The sequence below is a fragment of the Lissotriton vulgaris genome, chromosome 1_1 (genome assembly GCF_964263255.1).
Source record: "Lissotriton vulgaris chromosome 1_1, aLisVul1.2, whole genome shotgun sequence".
In the NCBI taxonomy this organism is placed as follows: domain Eukaryota; kingdom Metazoa; phylum Chordata; class Amphibia; order Caudata; family Salamandridae; genus Lissotriton; species Lissotriton vulgaris.
In genome coordinates this window covers 1,532,672,131-1,532,692,777 of record NC_141685.1, presented here as the reverse complement: position 1 = coordinate 1,532,692,777, position 20,647 = coordinate 1,532,672,131, and the positions used below count along the sequence as shown (strand labels likewise).

Here is a 20,647-nt window from a genome sequence, read left to right as displayed (position 1 = left end):
TTCTCTTCCTGCCAGATCTGGTTTGTTTTTTTCGGCCGTTCTCTGCCTCATTTCTTGCCTTTGCCCCCTCTCCTATTTTTCCTCTCCCTTTTCGTTTCCTTGGGCCTCTTAGTGTCCCTTGTTGGTTCTATTGTCCAGATTTAAAAAATGTAATTCATCCATAAGCGATGTGGGACCTGTTGATGTCTATGTTCCTTCTCCTGCTTCTAATTCCACTTCGAAACTTGTATCTGAGCTGATATCCATTAAAGTATCTTGCTTGGTTTTATTGTTGTCCTTCAATTTTTGCCTTCTGAAATTCACATTTCCACTCAAATGTGGATAAACTTGCCCTTTATCATAGTCCTGTTTATCCCTCTGGTACGTCTGTGAATTTTTCAACTTAATAGGCTCCTCCAGTTTACTTGTCTCTCATTCATATCCTCCCTAAATTTTGATATATTTGATCAGGATTTCCATCATGTTTGCTGATGACTTTCCATTATTCATTGCCCACTCTTTTAGCATATCCGGGTTGGGATTCTTATAACTCGCATCGATCATTATTCTTGACCCTCTCTGTACTCTGCCCACTTCTAAGTACTTTTTCAAAGAAGCATTTACGTCTATTGCAAAAGTTAACTTCTCAACAGTCTCTCCAAATGTATGTAGTTTACTTAGCCAGTTCTGCTTGCAATCACCCACGGCCCTGCTTTGAGAGACAGAAGGCAAAGTTGTTGTAGGTGTCTCCACAAAGATCAATGTGTCCGTTTGTTCCCCGTGCCCATTCCATCCGATTAGACATTGTATAACTCCTATGATCGTAATATCCCCGAAGGTGTCCTTTTTTTCTGTATAAGACTGTTCTTACAGTGACACAACTCCTCCGACAGTCTGCTGTTAGTTACTGGGGGAGCTTCTCACAGCTGGGAGAGCCCTCCGAATATGTATGTGTATATGTATGTATGTGTGCGTATATGTATGTGTGAATATATATATATATTCATGGCTGCTGAGGTTGCTGCAAGAGCGAAATAAACATTGCCAACTGCATTATTTGGGTCCGTGCTTCACTTTCCTGGCATATCGGCATGTTTAAGGTGAAATGTGACGCCTATATATATATATATATATATATATATATATATATATATATATATAAATCAGCCCACTTCCTCCATTTGCACCGGGACCTTGTAACTGCGGTGCAATCCAGGGGCGGAGGTCGCCCTGTATTAATTGTTTTCCACCAAGCACAGTGGCCGCTGTGCATATGCACTCCAATCCAGTTAATTCCGAAGAAATCCACAAAACAGTGCGTGTGCTCAAAGTAGATTTATTTCTTCATTAAGGTTCCAGCATGTGATACACGGCAAGTATGGAACAAAACCCAACTCGTTTCGGCGATGAAACTCTCGCCTTGCTCACGGGTAACTCGTGTATGAAAACAAACGATTAAATAAAGTTTAACCAAAGTGCACGTGTGGTCAGTGAACCGGTCATAAACATAGACAAAGGACATAGTTATAGTCACTATGGTGGCCATCTTAGCATGGTGCCATAAACAGTATGCCAAACACTTATCGCATTCCAAATGGAATTGTCTGTCTCCTATTACTCAAGATTATTAACACATTCCTTCATGTGATATTGACATACTGGTACGCGGTGTGCATAAGTTCTAAATACAAGCCCAGTGGCTGAATTTAAGACGGCCCATCATATTGCAACTATGACCCCTTATATGGATGGTAATAACATAATAGGTAGCCACACTCGAGCGGCCATTTTATCATGATATTGTTGATAGGCTGTAAATGTTATCGAAAGTTCCCAGTGGACTTGATAAACATAATGTACCTTGATCCTGACTGATTATGTATTAGATTACATACATAAAAATAGGAGTACAAGCGAATATTGATAAAACCCAGATGGAAGCGGAATCCGGGGAGGAAGTGGTAGAGAGTGATGTTTCTGTGGAGGAACAGGCATCAGGATCGACAGAAAATGTGACAAAAGATCCAACCAAGTCGTCAAATTTTTGGGAGGAATTCAAACGTATGAATCAAACCCAACAACAGCAGAATTGGCAAATAGATCGGGGCCGAGGAAGGGGCCGAGGATTCAGAGGAAAAGGCAAAGGCAGAGGAAATCTAGAAGAAAACGACAACAAGCCCAACCAAAAGACAGGCGGGGCGGAAGCGGCAAAAGGAAACACAGCCCCTATGGGAGTGGAAACACAGGGCCAAAAAAGAAGAGGAAAATGAACCAACAAAATGTGATAAATCTGTCATCACGCTCTCTATCCAAGAGTGAGCATGAGGTACTTCAATTTGGCCTATATTTTTGTCCCACAACAAACTTCTGCTATTCGCAGGAGCGCATAGACCTTTTTAAATTTACAAGAAAATTAAGACTACACAAATGGAATAAACTTAAAGTAAAAAACACTACATCTATTCTACCCAGTACAAAACCTGCCAGTGAAAGTATAACTGAAGTAGAAGCACTGATTACTCTGAAGAGTTTAGAAATGGGTACGCCCACAAATGAATTGATCGATGCCAATTCTTTGGGTTTTAATACGAATATAAATTGTCCTAATCCCTTCAGACCGAAATCCACATTTAACCCTTCTTTGCCAACATGTGGCATTGACACCTTTGAATCCCTTATGATTGCTGACTTTAAAAACTTGGCGAAACAGAAACATTGGTCGGGAGACAATCTGACCAAATGTGAACGGATTGCCATAAAAGCATTGCGTGATGATTCTTCCATTGTGATAAGACAATCTGATAAGGGGGGCAATGTGGTGGTTATGGATGCTAAAGACTATGTTGCTGAAGGTATGCGGCAATTGAAATGTGCAGACTGCTATGAGATCTCATCTTTGGAAAAGATTGAAGAAACTAATACCATATATTTTGAAATGCTAAAAGGTTGGAAAGATCAAGGGCTTATTGAATGGAATGAGTATTCATTCCTTCTGAATCGCAATCCTATGATAGCAGTCCTATACCTGTTACCAAAACTGCACAAGGACTCTAAACATCCTCCAGGAAGACCAATTGTTTCCTCAATTGGGTCCTTGCTGGAGAATACATCCAGATATATCGACCATTTTCTACGCCCCTTTGTGGAAGAAACCCCATCTTACCTCAAAGACAGTAGGGACTTTATCAATAAGTTGAAAGATTTTGCTTGGAATGAGAACTATTTGTTTATCACATTAGACGTGTGTAGTCTATACACGTCTATAAGACACAACAATGGTGTTGAGGCCTGTCGTATGTTCCTTAAAAGAAGATCTATCTCTTATCTTGAACATACAAATATGATCATCACAATGATGCAGTTCTGTCTTGAGCACAATTACTTTGTGTTCAACGATACGTACTATCGTCAGTGCCAAGGGACAGCAATGGGAACTTGTTTTGCTCCCAGTTTCGCTAATCTGTTCATGGCGAGCTGGGAGCAGCAAGTTGCCAGGACCAACCATCTGTACCGCAGCCATGTGAAAATATGGCTGCGGTACATAGATGACCTATTTATCATCTGGGATGGTCCAAACAACATTGCAGAGTTATTCATTGAAGAACTCAACAGAAATGACCTCAACCTGACCCTAAAGGGTAATATCAGTAAATCTGGGGCAGTTTTCCTGGATCTATCTGTGGAGGTTGCTGCAGGTAAACTTGCGATGAAACTATTTCGCAAAAAGACCGCAGGGAATACCCTACTCCACGCAGAAAGTAGCCATCCTAGGGCCTTGATTGAAAGTATTCCGTATGGAGAATTCCTCCGGGCCGGGAGGAATTGTAGCAGGGACTCCGACTTTGTCAAAGAAGGAGAATGTATGAAAAAACGGTTCATGGAAAGAGGCTACAAACAGGACATCATAGATTGTGCTTTTGATAAGGCTAGCAAGATCAGTCATCTGTCCCTCCTGACCCCAGAACAGAGAAGAGGGAACGAGGAAAATGAAACGATCAGATTCATTTCCACGTTTCACTCTAAATCATGGAGGGTACAAAAAAGTTTACATAAACATTGGAAAGTCCTTAGGACTGAACCTACCCTCAATGACATCCTCAAAGAAAGGCCCAGTAGCACCTACCGTAGAGCAGACACACTCAGGAGTAAGGTAAGCCGTAATGAGGTGAGCATGACCAAACCCAATACCTCTAAGATCCAGGGCTTCTATACTTGCATGAAAGGCAAAGCCTGCAAGTATAGTACAAATGTTAAAAAAGTGTACTTTCCTGTAGAGGACAAAGAAAGAACTATTGAAAAACACCTCACATGCCTGTCAGAATACTGCGTTTACGTCCTCACATGCCCCTGCCCCAAAAAGTATGTAGGCAGTACCATGTTTCCTGCGAAGACTCGTATCTTGCAACACATGAGAGCAATTCAAAACAAAGAACAGAATTCCCCCGTTGCTCGACACTTCGAGGAATTACATGGAGGGAATCGTAACCTTCTGAAATTCTTTGTGGTAGATAAATTACCGCAAATGAAAAGAGGGGGGAATAAGATTCGTAAGCTACGGCAGTTAGAGAACAGGTACATTATTGACCTGGACAGTCTGATTCCGGGGGGTCTTAATTCGGAGAAAGAAATGGTCTGGCACCTGGGAGAGTAAAGGTTATGTAATCATGCTGTGGCTCCATCCTAGGGGCTTTCCAGGTCTTGGTTTTCAATATTTTCTGAGTATTGGTAGTATTGACCAACCATGAAGATAAACATTGTATGTTCTATATCTCCTGCAAAACAACATCATTTTAACTATTTTAATCACTTTGATATCACTGTAGCATAGGTTGTGTACCGAAATCGTGTGAACATAGTTTTGAGTGTAATAATTATTGTTTTTATACACTTTTCGTATGTGCTGACAGGCTGTATCTTTTGTTTTCTCTCGCTGTTGTACAGGATCAAGAGGACTTGTCACCTGAAGTGAATAGATGTTGAATTTCCCACTGGGGAAGAAAGGATGGGAACTCTAAGATGAGCGTAGCAAGGTTCAGAGCCACTCACCCCTCAGTGGAAACATTGATTATTTATGTCATAATTTTGGATTAATTTGCAAAATGGCCACTTGGCATAGAATTAACAAGTCTCACCAATTTCCTATTTTTATGTATGTAATCTAATACATAATCAGTCGGGATCAAGGTACATTATGTTTATCAAGTCCACTGGGAACTTTCGATAACATTTACAGCCTATCAACAATATCATGATAAAATGGCCGCTCGAGTGTGGCTACCTATTATGTTATTACCATCCATATAAGGGGTCATAGTTGCAATATGATGGGCCGTCTTAAATTCAGCCACTGGGCTGCACACCGCGTACCAGTATGTCAATATCACATGAAGGAATGTGTTAATAATCTTGAGTAATAGGAGACAGACAATTCCATTTGGAATGCGATAAGTGTTTGGCATACTGTTTATGGCACCATGCTAAGATGGCCACCATAGTGACTATAACTATGTCCTTTGTCTATGTTTATGACCGGTTCACTGACCACACGTGCACTTTGGTTAAACTTTATTTAATCGTTTGTTTTCATACACGAGTTACCCGTGAGCAAGGCGAGAGTTTCATCGCCGAAACGCGTTGGGTTTTGTTCCATACTTGCCGTGTATCACATGCTGGAACCTTAATGGAGAAATAAATCTACTTTGAGCACACGCACTGTTTCGTGGATTTCTTCGGAATTAACTGGATTGGAGTGCATATGCACAGCGGACGCTGTGCTTGGTGGAAAACAAATATATATATATATATATATGTAGAGCGCTTGCCTTTAATTCTTAAGTCCTTGAAAAGAAGGCAAGAGCAGACCCAAATTCGTTCGAGTGATTTATTTCACAATCACCACGTCGCCATGACGCGTTTCGGCCAACGGACTGATTTGGGGCAGGCATAACCTTGAAAAAGTTTCCAAACGAAACATGTTGGTGAAGATGCCTTGTCCTATTGCCCTGCACGAAATAAATTGTTAAAGGCAAGTTCTTGTGCGACTCATTTATCTCTCGAGGGAGATGTTTTGTTGAATATATGTCGGCTTGGTTCCGCCGAGGAGGAAAACGCACAGCAAAACGAAGTGCCAGGCAGCCCCGCACCTGAACCAACTTGCCAGAAACCGCCACACGAATTAGGGGTTTGCGGTTCTCCCGGGGACTGGACTCCGGTATTTTGCCCTCAGTTAGTCTCAAAAGATGGCTGACATCGAGGGAACCTGCAGCATAACGTCGTAGCAGAGGATTTAAAAGGGTTTGTTACCACAATGGGACAAATATGCACCACCCACTGGAGGGTTTAAAGTCAAGATCAGACGCTGGTAACAACACAGGTACCACAATGCAGTGGTCCAAGGGAAGTGATTCCTAAATGGGCGGAGCCATCAGAGACAAAAAACATTGAAAACCTTACCTGTGGCAAGCCAACGGACTGATTTGGGGCAGGCATAACCTTGAAAAAGTTTCCAGACGAAACGAAACATGTTGGTGAAGATGCCTTGTCCTATTGCCCTGCACGAAATAAATTGTTAAAGGCAAGTTCTTGTGCGACTCATTTATCTCTCGAGGGAGATGTTTTGTTGAATATATGTCGGCTTGGTTCCGCCCGAGGAGGAAAACGCACAGCAAAACGAAGCGCCAGGCAGCCCCGCACCTGAACCAACTTGCCAGAAACCGCCACACGGAGTAGGGGTTTGCGGTGCTCCCGGGGACTGGACTCCGGTATTTTGCCCTCAGTTAGTCTCAAAAGGTGGCTGACATCGAGGGAACCTGCAGCATAACGTCGTAGCAGAGGATTTAAAAGGGTTTGTTACCACAATGGGACAAATATGCACCACCCACTGGAGGGTTTAAAGTCAAGATCGGACGCTGGTAACACCACAGGTACCACAATGCAGTGGTCCAAGGGAAGTGATTCCTAAATGGGCGGAGCCATCAGATACAAAAAACATTGAAAACCTTACCTGTGGCAAGCCAACGGACTGATTTGGGGCAGGCATAACCTTGAAAAAGTTTCCAGACGAAACGAAACATGTTGGTGAAGATGCCTTGTTATGTTATGTTATGTTAGTGCTATTTGTATTGCGCACGGCTGCTCCAGCGAAGGAGCGTCCCGGCGCACCGACAAGGTGGCGAACACAACACAACAGGAAAACAGAAAATATTATTAAAAATGGGGGAGTTGAGGTTTTAACATAGCTCAGAAAATAAGTGAGTTTTAGCGGCCTTGCGGAAAGAAAGCAAGTCGCCAAGGGTCCTGAGTTTCAAGGGGAGAGCGTTCCAAAGTGCGGCTGCCCTCACCCTAAAAGAGCGACCCCCGCCCGACTGAGTTTGAACCGAGGGGCTACCGCTAATTCTTGGTCCAGCGAGCGCAAAGTGCGGCCCGGGATATAAGGGCACAAAAGTTGGCGCAGTAAGGGAGGCGATAGGCCCTTCAGAATCTTGAAAGAAATGCACAGTACTTTAAAGTGGATCCGCTGCCTAACGGATAACCAATGCAAGGCACGCAAAGTTGGACCGGCCGAGCAGAACCTAGGCAGACCTACGATTGCTCTGGCCGCTGCGTTCTGCACTCTTTGAAGTCGGGTTAGCTCGGCCTGGTTTAACCCTATAAAAAGGGAGCTGGCATAGTCCAGTCGAGCCAAAACCGTTGCTTGTACCACCAGTTGACGAGTTGCGGCATCAAAATATTTAAGGGCAGGTCGCAGATTGCGCAAGATGCCAAAGCAGCACGCCGCCATCCTTTTGGTGTGGCCAACAAAGTTGAGGGAAGGGTCCAGCCAAACACCAAGATTTTTGATCTCCGCAACCGGAGTGGGGGTCGGCCCCAACTCAGGGGGCCACCAAGCATCTCCCCATAGGTCCGTCCGCTTCCCAAAGACCATCACCTCCGTTTTTTTGGCGTTTAGTTGGAGACAGTTGGACGTCATCCAACCAGCCACCGCCCTAAGTCCATCTCTGAATCTTGGGGCATCCACCCCAGAGTCCCCGCTGATCGTGACCGCTAGCTGGGTGTCATCTGCGTACGACACCATGGTCATACCACAGAGCTTCACAACCTCAGCCAGCGGCCTCACGTAGATGTTAAACAACGTGGGACTCAGCGAGGAACCCTGCGGGACCCCAAGAGACAGAGGATGACATTTGGACTGATAGGGCGGGGACGCCACACAGAAGGAACGATCCCTGAGAAACGAACGAAACCACTGGTGTGCAGTGCCGATCACCCCTATCTCCTCAAGACGCTGCAGGAGAATATCATGGGAGACCGTGTCAAAGGCGGCACTTAGGTCTAACAAAACAAGCGCCGGCGTTTGACCTGCATCCAGAACTGCCCGCAGGTGCTCGACCATAGATAGCAATGCTGTCTCCGTACTGTGGCCGGCCCGAAAACCATTCGTCCTATTGCCCTGCACGAAATAAATTGTTAAAGGCAAGTTCTTGTGCGACTCACTTATCTCTCGAGGGAGATGTTTTGTTGAATATAATATATATATATATATAATGACCGTCATATCGATGGGTGAATAAACTGATTTCATGCACCTTACTTGTGGTCCATGCTCCATTCTTCCGAACCGAAGGGCCAGTGGCAGTGGCAGTGGTAGTGGTAGTGTATAGCTTTAAGCAGTTCAATTTACAGTGGATGCTTGACGCGTTTCGAAGTGTCCCCACTTCTCTTCAGAGGCTTTGGTAATTAAAGGCGCATAGGACACCACCCTCATTTAAATGCTTCAATGCATGCCCTGGATGGAACGCTCTACCGCGACTAGCAGAGTATTATGGGCCTTGCAGTGTCCTTTGTCTCCAGATGGAGCGCGCAGTACTGCTGCTGTAACATTCATATCCCCCAGATTTCAGTTGTAGATTTCTTGGAGTTCTCCAATACATCAAATGCAATCATATGTGAAATATAAATGTGCATTAGCCCAAGTAATTTGTTTTTGCTCCAAGGGCAAAGTATTTCTCATTATAGAGAACCCCCTTTGCCAACACCACCAATTAAATAGGCATACCATTATGCATATGGCAGGAGAAATATATGTTGGTTTCCAAATTGTGGAAATGATTGCAAGAGCTATCTGAATACCCATAAACCTATCTACTTTTCTCCACCTGTTTATTTTGTTTTTTTAAACATAATAAACATGGTGAAATTTATGAAGATTACAAAGTTTAAACAATGCGAATAACAAAATTGCAGAGACAAACTACTCCTCAATGAGTACATAGTAAATAAGATCAAATTCTCAACTGCTCTTTAAACGTTGCTGCTTCCCTTCTCACTCCTTAATAAATTGCAACTAGAGATTTAATTCTATCTTTGAGGCCGACTGCTACAAAAAAAATCCAAATTGTTCTCTGAACTAAGACTGAAACCATTTGTGGAACAATAGTAATTAATAGTTTGCTGCAACTAGCCGGAATCAAACTGAGGAAATTATGTATTAGTTTGTTCATTGTTCATATAGTTCATTTTCGTATTTGTATCAAGCATTTCAAATTTCACAATTTGTATTCATGTTCAAATGTTTAACACCTCTCTTGGTCCCCAGCACTTGATAGCTCAGTAATGATGAAGCAGAAAACACTTTTGTTAGCTTTGATACAAATTTGTTTTGCAAAAAAATATATACATCATTTGTTTATCTTCAGTTTTCAGATGAATTGCCAGAATCCATTCTGCACTGTTTACGATACTCAAAAAAGAGAGCAGAAAATGCTGAGAAGCTTATTCTGGAAGATTTAGAAGACTTGGACACACTAATTAGTAAGTAGTGGTTTTGCTGCTACATGGTACTTTTATTTGTTATGGTGTGGTTATTGAGAATCCTTGGAGAATATAGCTATTTTGTAAGGTCATTGTGAAAAGCATAGCTTTTTTACTGCTTGCAGTAAATGCTGGGTGAAAACTTCCCGAGGGTGGTATAAAACAACAATCTTAGGTGCTAAAGAATAGAAAACTATGTGTTTGCCCAGTGGGGTTTTTATTACTTGAATTAATAACCCCCATTGAAAGTTATCTCCAGCAGTAATGCCATAGGGTCATCAGTGACATGGAATACTAATACCATTGAAGTTGCCACCCAATAGTGGCATAATCTTGACTACATATTATTTAAGACCAGTGTTCTATGTTCTTGAGTAGGAACCAAAGCATCCATACTAAAGTGCAATTTGTGTACTGAGGCAAAACCTAATTCGGTGACACACCTACATTAATTCACATAGGCATCGCTCAAAGAACAAAAGGTAGGAGACGTATGCACAGTCCCATGTGAGAGTGCAAATTGATACTTGTGCGCAAGTATGCCTGTTTTTGATGAAATACCCCCCAGTCAGTGGTTATTACATCTTTATGCAATATCTCCCATGTAATGGCCATACAAGTATGTTCCTACAACCGATCTATAAAATGTCAGTTAAGTGTGTGTAGCCTGAAAAGTAGGTCTTTGTAGACTTTCTGTTGCCAGGTGGGGCAGAATATGAGAAAGAACATTGAGACCAGTTAGATCTTTATAAGAGAATTTGGTTGGGGTTATATTTTCCATCATATGTTGCTTAAAGTTTCCACCCAACTAAAGTGTTGTGCAATATAAAAATAAACCACATGATTTGTTTATTTATTTATTGTGCGACAAGTAGGCATTTCAGGAGAAAATTGTGTAATAACAACAGAATCAGAATCATGATGACCATAGCAGAGTTGGTTGCTCGATAGAATTTTGTAAGTTAGATGAATGATTGGTAGGTATTGATACAGACTTGAATAAACAATGTACACAAATTATTGTACATATTCACAACTACATATATGCATCAAGAGATTGTGGGGAAGCATAGGACTGCAGAATTGAGCTGATAAGGACTAGTTGTGTCTAGTCCCAGGATGCGTGGTTCGGTCCAGGGAAGACTTGGCCTGGGAGTTCGGTCTGGACTGTTCCCATGAGGCACAGGGTCAAGACTGATTTGCATATGGCTGGGTCGAAACTGGGGTGGCGTAGTGGGCAAAAACACGATGGATTTAACCCAGATCTTTTGACTGGGGGAGAATGCTTGCATTGTCAGCATTCCATCCATCACTTGTTTGATGTAACACTTTTCGCCCTAAGTAGGATGGATATACAGGTGTCAACTTTCGCCTCCCCCCTCTTTTTGGAATCAAACTTGTGAGGAATTGTTCAGACAGAGGAGTAAGAGAGACAGCAGCCTTACAGATTAACTAACCAGCATGATGTTTAAAGTAAATGTCTTTCAGAGCCTAATTTATGTTAAAGAAGAAACTGGTTGGAAAAGTGAAGCCATTTTATTCTAGACGATCGAGGAAGGCAATCGCATATTTAATATAGTAACCTTTGATGTGTTCGCTGGCCTAAACTGAATTAGAAATCTGTCACAAATGGTTTAGGAGGGGTGTTTCTACCTATTGAATGTCAGGGTTAAGGAAGAAAGAAACTAATTGCCTAGACAAATGTAAAAGTGTAATAGCCTGAACTTATCACTGCACTTATGTCCGAAAGGGAAAGTTCAAAGTCTTAAAATATTAAGCAAGGTGATTTTATTTGTAATCTTTTTCCTGTACTTTGATCACAAAGAGAGAGTAGAAAATTTCATGGTGAAGAATATACTGTAAGTAATGAAACTGTAGTGCAAGAGGAAACTAAAGAAAAGATAAAGCTTCATTAAAAAGGTGTGATGTCATTTTTGGTGGATGGGCGCTGGGTTGCTGTGGTGAGTGTGACGCAAGCCTTGCACAATTGCCTTAGAGATAGGTCTTACCACCTCGAGCCAGGCTACCCTAAGTGGACCGGTGACCCCGGGTCCAACATATTGGTGTTCAGTGGTGGGATGAGAGCTTGTGCTTGCGTCCACTTGACAGTGGCTTAGTGTGCACCACGTACCCTACACCTGGAGTTTTCTCCTAGTAATCTCCATAATTGGACGTTTTTTTTCTTCCAAATTCATTTCTGGTGGTGGTAGCCTTATTTGACGCCTCTTTCTTGAATACTCCAAGTAAAGGTCTGAGGTCCCACCTGGTAAAATGGAGTTTGAGTTGGCTGAGTTGGAGACTTACACAGCGGCTCAACTTAGGGAATTTTGCCAGGAGAAGGGGGTGTTCTTCAAGCGTGATGCGAAGAAAGTGGAACTCCAAACCGGCTTGAGAGCATGGGTGGCAGCTGACCCAGATGGGAAAGAGGAGGAGGAGGAGGAAGAGGGGGATTGTGACACCACCATTGAAGTAGACATGCAGTACCAACCCGAAGGGGGGAATCTGTTAACAGGTCCTGGGACACCTTCGAGGGCGGGCAGTAGTGTGTCTGGAAGGAGCCTGTCCTCAGCAGAACTAGCGGCAGGAGGGAAAGGAGACAATTAAACTAGAATTAGCCCGACTGGAGAAGGAGCGGGAGGAAAGGAGGTTTCTCCATGAGCTTAACTTAAAGGAGTTAGACCTCAAAGCCCTACAGATAGGGACCCCCAGCAATCCTATTGGTGGCAGCGTACCTAAGGAGGTTACCAGGGAGCCCAGACCCTACTTGCCCAAAGATGTAGTCTCCAGTTTTAGTGTAGGAGACGACATTGCCAAATAACATCTTAAGGAAAATAAAGAAACTGCTCCCATATCTTCCCATGACTGCAGGAAAAACACTTATATCTACACTGGTGTTTTCACGCACTGACTATTGCAACGCCCTTTTCCTCAATGCACAAAAAAAGGTCATCTCCAAATTACAAATGGTACAAAATACCTTTGCCAGAGTTCTACTGGGCATTCCAAAATCTAGATCTGTCTCGTGTTACTTGGACCAATTGCACTGGCTTCCAGTCAGAAGTCGCACGAAGTTTAAAGCCCTCTGTATTGTCTATAAGGCAATAAACAATTTGGGACCTATATTCCTTAGAAGTTCCCTTAAGCCTCTGGCTACCCCCAGAACGCTTCACTCCAACACGGCTCATCTGCTTCAGATACCCAGAACAAGGAAAGTTAACTGGGGAGACAGATGTTTCACCATAGCAGCTGCAAAGCTATGGAACTCCCTTCCTTTCAACACAAAATCTAGCCCATCCCTGATCACTTTCAGAAAACAGCTAAAGACATGGCTGTTCTCTCAACGTTACGATTAATCATTAATCTTCTAATTGTTATCTAGAAATCCAACTACTGGTGGCAGCTCTTAGCCCTCAGCGCCGAGACACCCAAGGGTAATTGCAGCGCTTTAAAAATTGCATAAATAAATAAATAAAATAAATGGTTGGCTGCCTATGAGGTCACATTAAGAGCCCATGGGATTTCAGAAAGTCATTGGGGGGGGGGGGGGGGGGGTGGCCTGTACAAGTACATGCCTCCAGTGGGGAGGGGTGCTCTTTTAGCCTTGGAGCAGGAGGAACAGACCAATTACCCCACCATGAAGGTTGATTTGATTAGGAAGTTTGGGCTGACCCCTGAAAAATACAGGCAGAAATTTCGGAACAGCCACAAACTAGCTACACAAAATTGGGTAGACTTTCTGGACTACGCTAAAAAGGCATTGGAGGGTTGGGTACAAGGCAGTGAGGTGACTAATAACGAGGGGTTGTACGACCTGTTATTAAAGGAGCACCTACTCGAGAAATATTTTCCGGAGCTGCGTCAACACCTGGTGGCCAGCAAGCTGACTAGCCCTAGGAAGCTTGCAGAGGAGGCGGACATCTGGGCTAGTACCCAGGTGTCCTCAAAGGGACCTGGAGGGGATACCCAAAGGACTGGTCAGGGCGCTCCCCAGAAGAAAGAGGGGGGAGATAAAAAGAGGGAGTTCTTGAAAGGCCCCCAAAATAGCTCGCAGGGGAAGGGATCAGGTTACACTCCTAGGGTTAATCCACAAAACCCCCCCTATCCTGACCATAGTCAGTAGCCAAGGGTTGTCCGCTGTTATGAATGTGGTGGGGTTGGGCACTATAAAGGAAATGTCAAGTGCCCAAAGAGACCACCCCATCCCACTGGAGGAAAAACCCAGTGAGTGGCTAGTGTAGTGCTCAGGGAGTTGCCTCTAGAGAAGGGAGGTGAGTGGGCGGGAATAACCTTAGTGTCCCTGGGAGACATCGAGATGGTTCCTAAGATCCAGGTGCCCCCAAATACCACCAAGTATGGGCAGTGGGTCACCATCAACAGCCAGAGAGGGGAAGCTCTGAGGGACACAGGTGCCAGTATGACTATGGTGAGGAGTCAGCTGGTGTCCCCAGAGCCCAAACGTACTCCACCCCGCCGCGATGGCTGACGGCAGAATAGGTCACTATCCTGTGGCCGAGGTTCCCTTTGAATGGGGAGGGGCCGCAGGTCTCCTTCGAGTTGTGGTGAGCCCTGCCGTGCCAGTCGATTGTCTGTGGGGGAATGACCTGGAGCATAATGCTTGGAAAGAGGTGGAATTCCGGACCTATTCAGAGATGCTGGGTGCACCTGATTGGACCTGTGCAAGCACATGGTCCGCGACTGCCCGGAGGGGGAGTTTGCAAGGGCTGGAGCCTGGAACAAAGGCACAGCCAGCTGCCAAAAGGGGAAGATCCGAGGACACAGAAAACCTGCCTCGGCGTCGACACCCCGTGAGATGGATGGGGCACCTGAGGTGGTGGTCCCCGAGTCCACGGAGGGGGATGTTGTGTCCCTGGAGGACTTACCTATCCCTGCAGAATGGCATGTGGAGGGAGGACCTACTAGGGAAGAGTTTTGTCAGGGGCAGAAGGAGTACCCTACCCTTGAGGGACTGAGGCGACAGGCCAAACCCAAGCAGCAGGTAGTGAGACACAACTTCTGCACTTTTTTGCGTATATGAATAATAACTCATATAACATGACCTTTACCATCAAGTACAGCCGAACTGAGATAGTCTTTCTTGATTTGACATTATACGTACATGATGGCAAACTATGTAGCAAACTATTTAGGAAGAAAACATCATGTATTTCAGTTCTGCACGGTAGTAGCTCACATCCGAAATCCCAGATTAACTCAATTCCATATGGGGAGTTCCACAGAGCCCGTTGCAACTGTAATGAGGACACTGAATTCTTAACATGTGTCAATGATATTGAAAACAGATTTTTATCTAGAGGGTACAGACAAGATGTGGTTAAGAGGGCTAAAATAGAGCTTTGAAATTAAAACGAACTGAAACTCTCCAACTAAAATCTAAATCTGTTAGAACTAAAAATACAGTTAGACTCATTACAGGTTACAGTGTTTGGTCAACACAGATTTACCAAATTTTAAACAAATATTGGTTTATGCTTACATCCGACCCCCCTTAAATGAATTTATATTACCTCACCCTTCGATAACCTATCGAAGGGGTGCAACAATTAGAAATATGATAAGCTCCAGCTACCCTAAAAATAGTCAGTTCAGTTCATTATGTCTTTATTTCGAAATAAAATTCATAAAAGACAGCATACAATACATACAATTTGTTAAAAAACTGCAGACATGTCCCATAGTATTTAAAAAGTTGTAAGCACACGGCATGTACTTCATATTATGACATTTCATTTAAACAAGTGTTCAATTTCTTAATACGGATCAGCCACGCCCAACCCAGGAATTTAGCCACACAAATCACAAAAAGCTCAGATCTGATATTACGAAACTTCTGCAGGGCTTCAAGGTGTCCCCTACAGTCAAAACTTCTGCATAGAGGTTTCAGCCATTTGTGTCGTGGGGCTCGATAAGCTGGGCAGGCAAAAAACAAATGGTCAATACTTTCTACATGATCCGGACACCAGGGACATTTATTGCTTCCATTCTTCGCCCACTTTGTAGTGAAAGAGTTGATGGGGAGTGTACCTATGCGAAACTGATGGTACAGTTTCCGATCCAGGGTTTTACATATCAGATCCCAATAGGGCTCAAGGGAAGGTGTCAATTTGTGTCTTAAAAAAAGCCCTGTTAGGTTTGTGTCCGAGGAATGGGTAACCACAGTAGTTTTTATAGAGGCCCAGAATAGATCTTTGAATTCTTGTTTTGGGGGGAAGCTGGAACACCTGGGATTTATCCACAGCTTAGGAAGGCCCATTGCATACAAAACATGTTTGACTTCCCTGAGCCAGGGGATTCTTTGGGCACCCCACAATGATTTAACCTCATCCAACTCACGAGCAAAGAGGCTAAGCTCTGGAGTCGTCCAAAGCCGTCTCCAAAGTGCCACTAATCGAAACTGTGCCATTTCATCTAGGGATCTGCAACCTAGATCCAATAACAATGGTTTAATCGGTGTGGATTGGGGTAGCCCTATCAAGTTCAAAAAACATTGAAAACCTTACCTGTGGCAAGCCAACGGACTGATTTGGGGCAGGCATAACCTTGAAAAAGTTTCCAGACGAAACGAAACATGTTGGTGAAGATGCCTTGTCCTATTGCCCTGCACGAAATAAATTGTTAAAGGCAAGTTCTTGTGCGACTCATTTATCTCTCGAGGGAGATGTTTTGTTGAATATATGTCGGCTTGGTTCCGCCGAGGAGGAAAACGCACAGCTAAACGAAGCGCCAGGCAGCCCCGCACCTGAACCAACTTGCCAGAAACCGCCACACGGATTAGGGGTTTGCGGTGCTCCCGGGGACTGGACTCCGGTATTTTGCCCTCAGTTAGTCTCAAAAGGTGGCTGACATTGAGGGAACCTGCAGCATAACGTCGTAGCAGAGGATTTAAAAGGGTTTGTTACCACAATGGGACAAATATGCACCACCCACTGGAGGGTTTAAAGTCAAGATCGGACTCTGGTAACACCACAGTTACCACAATGCAGTGGTCCAAGGGAAGTGATTCCTAAATGGGCGGAGCCATCAGAGACAAAAAACATTGAAAACCTTACCTGCGGCAAGCCAACGGACTGATTTGGGGCAGGCATAACCTTGAAAAAGTTTCCAGACGAAACAAAACATGTTGGTGAAGATGCCTTGTCCTATTGCCCTGCACAAAATAAATTGTTAGAGGCAAGTTCTTGTGCGACTCATTTAATCTCTCGAGGGAGATGTTTTGTTGAATACTCTCGCTTCTTCCTCATAAAGAAGAAATCGGGAGAGTGGCGCCCGCTTTTGGATCTTCGCAAACTCAACAAATTCTTGAAGAAACAAATTTTTCGCATGGTGACGTTGGCAGATATGCTCAATTGTCTCAACAAAGGGAATTTTATGGCTTCTCTGGACTTGGAAGACGCTTACTTACTTGGTCTGCCACCTCACCCTAGTTCAACGCCTCAGCAACATTGGCATCCAAGAGAAGGCACTGGAGTGGATCATCTCGTTCCTCGCCGGTAGAACACAGAGAGTCCGCCTCCCCCCGTTTCGATCCGAGGCCACCGAAGTCATCTGCGGCGTTCCGCAAGGATCATCTCTCAGCCCCGCCCTCTTCAACGTCTACATGAGACCTCTTGCTGCCATCGCACGCCAACACAACCTCAACACCATCTCCTAAGCCGACGACACCCAGCTGATCCTCTCCCTTACCAGAGACCCCGACACCGCCAGAACCAGCCTGCACAAAGGGATGAAAGATGTCGTCGTGTGGATGAAGAACAGCCACTTGAAACTGAACTCAGACAAGACGGAAGTCCTCATCCTGGGACCATCGCCCTCCGCCTGGGACGACTCCTGGTGGCCCCCAGCCCTGGGCACCGCTCCCAAGCCAACAGACCACGCACGCAACCTAGGCTTCATCCTGGAATCCTCCCTCTCGATGACCAGACAAGTCAACGCCGTCTCCTCATCATGCTTTCACACCCTACGCATGCTTCGCAAGATCTTCCGATGGATCCCGACCGAAACCAAGTAGACGGTCACCCAGGCCCTCGTCACCAGCCGACTGGACTACGGAAACACCCTCTATGCCGCAACCACAGCCAAGCTACAGAAAAGACTCCAACGCATCCAGAACGCCTCCGCCCGACTCACCCTGGACATCCCCCGACGCAGCCACATCTCCGGCCACCTGAGGGACCTGCACTTGCTCCCTGTCAACAAGAGGATCACGTTCAGGCTCCTCACCCATGCACACAAGTCTCTCCACGACCTGGGCCCCAAGTACCTCAACGACCGCCTGACCTTCTACACGCCCACCCGCCAGCTACGGTCTACTAGCCTCGCCTTCGCCGCCGTACCACGCATCCGAAGAGCCACCGCCGGAGGCAGATCCTTCTCCTACCTGGCGGCCAAGACATTGAACTCCCTCCCCATCCACCTTCGGCTGACCCAGGACCACCTCGCCTTCAGGAGACAACTCAAGACCTGGCTGTTCGAGCAGTAGCGTACCCCTTCCCCCAAGCGCCTTGAGACCCTTCCGGGTGAGTAGTGCGCTATACAAGTGTTATGATTGATTGATTACTTCCATATCCCTATACACCCCAAACATCGCAAATACCTGTGATTCACAGTGGCTGGAATCCACTCTCAATTCAAGGTGCTCCCATTCGGGCTGAAATCGGCACCAAGAATATTTACCAAATGTTTAGCCCCAGTTTCTGCAGCACTGAGGTCGCAGGGAATACAAGTCTTCCCATACCTCGACGACTGGCTGCTCAAAGGACCATCAAAACAGGCTACAAGACAAGCGGTCAAAAGCTCCCTCCGTCTATTCTCAAACTTAGGGATTACCCTCAAAGCAAAGAAATCACAACTGCAACCCCTTCAAGTGTTAACCTTTCTGGGAGCTTCACTAGACACCCAACAGTGCAAGGCGTTCTTGTCTCAGGAACGGCAGAACAAACAACAAAAAAGTCACTTACTGTCCGAACATATGCGTCTCTTCTGGGGATGTGCTCTACAGCGATCAGTCGAGTCCCATTGGCAAGACTCGGGATGAGGCTACTGCAAGAAGAATTGCACCGACAATGGCGACAAATAGGAAGGTCTTTCGACGATCGCATAAAGGTGACCTCGAGAATGAGGCAAGCTCTTCAATGGTGGTCAAAAGAAAACAATCTGTCACCGGGCCTCACGTTTCTTCACACCCTTCTGGAGTTCATCCTGACTACGGACGCATCTATGGAAGGTTGGGAGGTCACCTCGAGGACCTCCAGATCCAAGGGGGATGGTCTCACCAATTTCGTCAGAGACACATCAAAAGTCTAGAGTTAAGAGCCATTTTCCTGTCTCTGCAGGCGTTCCTCCCAACAATTGCAAAATCCTCAGTGCTGGTGCGTATGGACAATACCACCAGCATGTTCTACATCAACAAGCAAGGGGAAACGAGATCTCTCTCCCTCTCGCAGGAGGCTCAAGAGATGTGGGAGTGGGTTATACAACACGGCATAACCTTCAGAGCAGAGCATGTGAAGGGGGTTCAAAACTCTCTAGCCGACAACCTCCGCAGATCTCTCACAGGTTGCCACAAATGGGAACTGGAACAGGATCAGGTGAACAGGATCTTTCGGAGATGGGGCACGCCAACTCTAGATCTGTATGCAACAGAACAGTGAATGCCTGTACTACGCCAACAGATTTCCTCAACGGGGGTCAAGAGGAAATGCCCTGCCCATGAGATGTATCAACAAAGGGGGTTGCTGAACTGTTCCTAAAGAAGATTAAACAGATTGGCTTGACCGAAGGTGTGTGTGTTACACCTTTGGGCATCCATTTTGTTGGACGTGTTTGCCTCACACACCCGGAAGGGTGTCATGCTTCATCATAGGCGTTGCTCCTCGTCGGGGAGGCGGTGCAATCCCCGACGGGCTCACCTCAGAGAGGGGCTCTTTGGCGGAGATCTTTTTGTCCAACAGCCTATTGGTGAAGTGCGGGTATGTGGGTCAGGGCAATCCGTATTCTGAAGAAAAGGAGTGATTTAAAATGTAGCAGGGGGTGCCGGAAACCACTTTATTCTGGGGGTCCCCCTACTGCAGTTAAAAAGTGGAATTAGCTTGCTGGGTGACGGCAGGTTAGGTAGCGTAACCCTAAACGAGACTAGAGTGAGGGTTGGTCAACATGTTTCTCGCATGGGAAGTTCCCACGATTCGTCAGGACCTAGTGAAGGTGAAATTTTAAAAAAGAATTAAAAGAAACCATGCTGGTGTCATGTGTCTCGTGTGGTTTACCTCAGGGGATAATCCTATGCCTAAACAATAGATAAAAAGAGGAACATGGTTAAACAAATGTAACGTTCTCTAGTAAAGGTATCAACGGTCACAGCCAATACAACAAAAAAGTGCAGTGAAATAGCGGTAGTGTGTGGAACTTCACACGACCAAAACATGCCAGTGTTGTCGTCGGGTGTAGTGTATAGTGAACACTCTTCCACACTTTGTGCGTGACTAGTGTGGTGTGAATTAAAAACCAGTGTAATTAAAAAACGCAGCAGCAATCTCAAGGAGAGTATTTTGGCTATAGAGTAGTAAACGTCAACAGTGGTGGTGGTTTGATGTGGACTCACCTAAAGGTCTTGGACTATTTGCCACCTGAGTAGTCGGCGGGTCGGTACAACAGGGTTTGCCTATAGTTCTGGCTGAGGGAGGGAAAGGAACTGTTAGCTATGGGAGGTATAAGTGAAAGAAACCCCTGGTAGAGGTTGAGGAATTGGTGACTTTGGCATAGAGTGTTGCCAGGTGTAGGATAGGAGGGGATTGTCTTACCTCAAGTTACCCGTGTCCGTGCGGAGTCACCTACCCATCACCGC

The 20,647-nt window shown here is 45.2% G+C and overlaps 1 protein-coding gene across 2 annotated transcripts in view; it reads left to right on the top strand.

Moving 5' to 3' along the window:
• The window catches only part of LRRIQ1 (leucine rich repeats and IQ motif containing 1), a 1,278,742-nt gene that overhangs the window by 57,780 nt on the left and 1,200,315 nt on the right, over window positions 1-20,647 (top strand). For both annotated transcript variants that reach the window (XR_015295276.1, XM_086917996.1), the window contains exon 2: window positions 9,675-9,789. Coding sequence is in view for 1 of the 2 variants with exons in the window: in XM_086917996.1 (XP_086774122.1) it covers window positions 9,675-9,789 (115 nt within the window). In the remaining variant the exon portion in view is untranslated. The remainder of the gene's footprint in view (window positions 1-9,674; window positions 9,790-20,647) is intronic.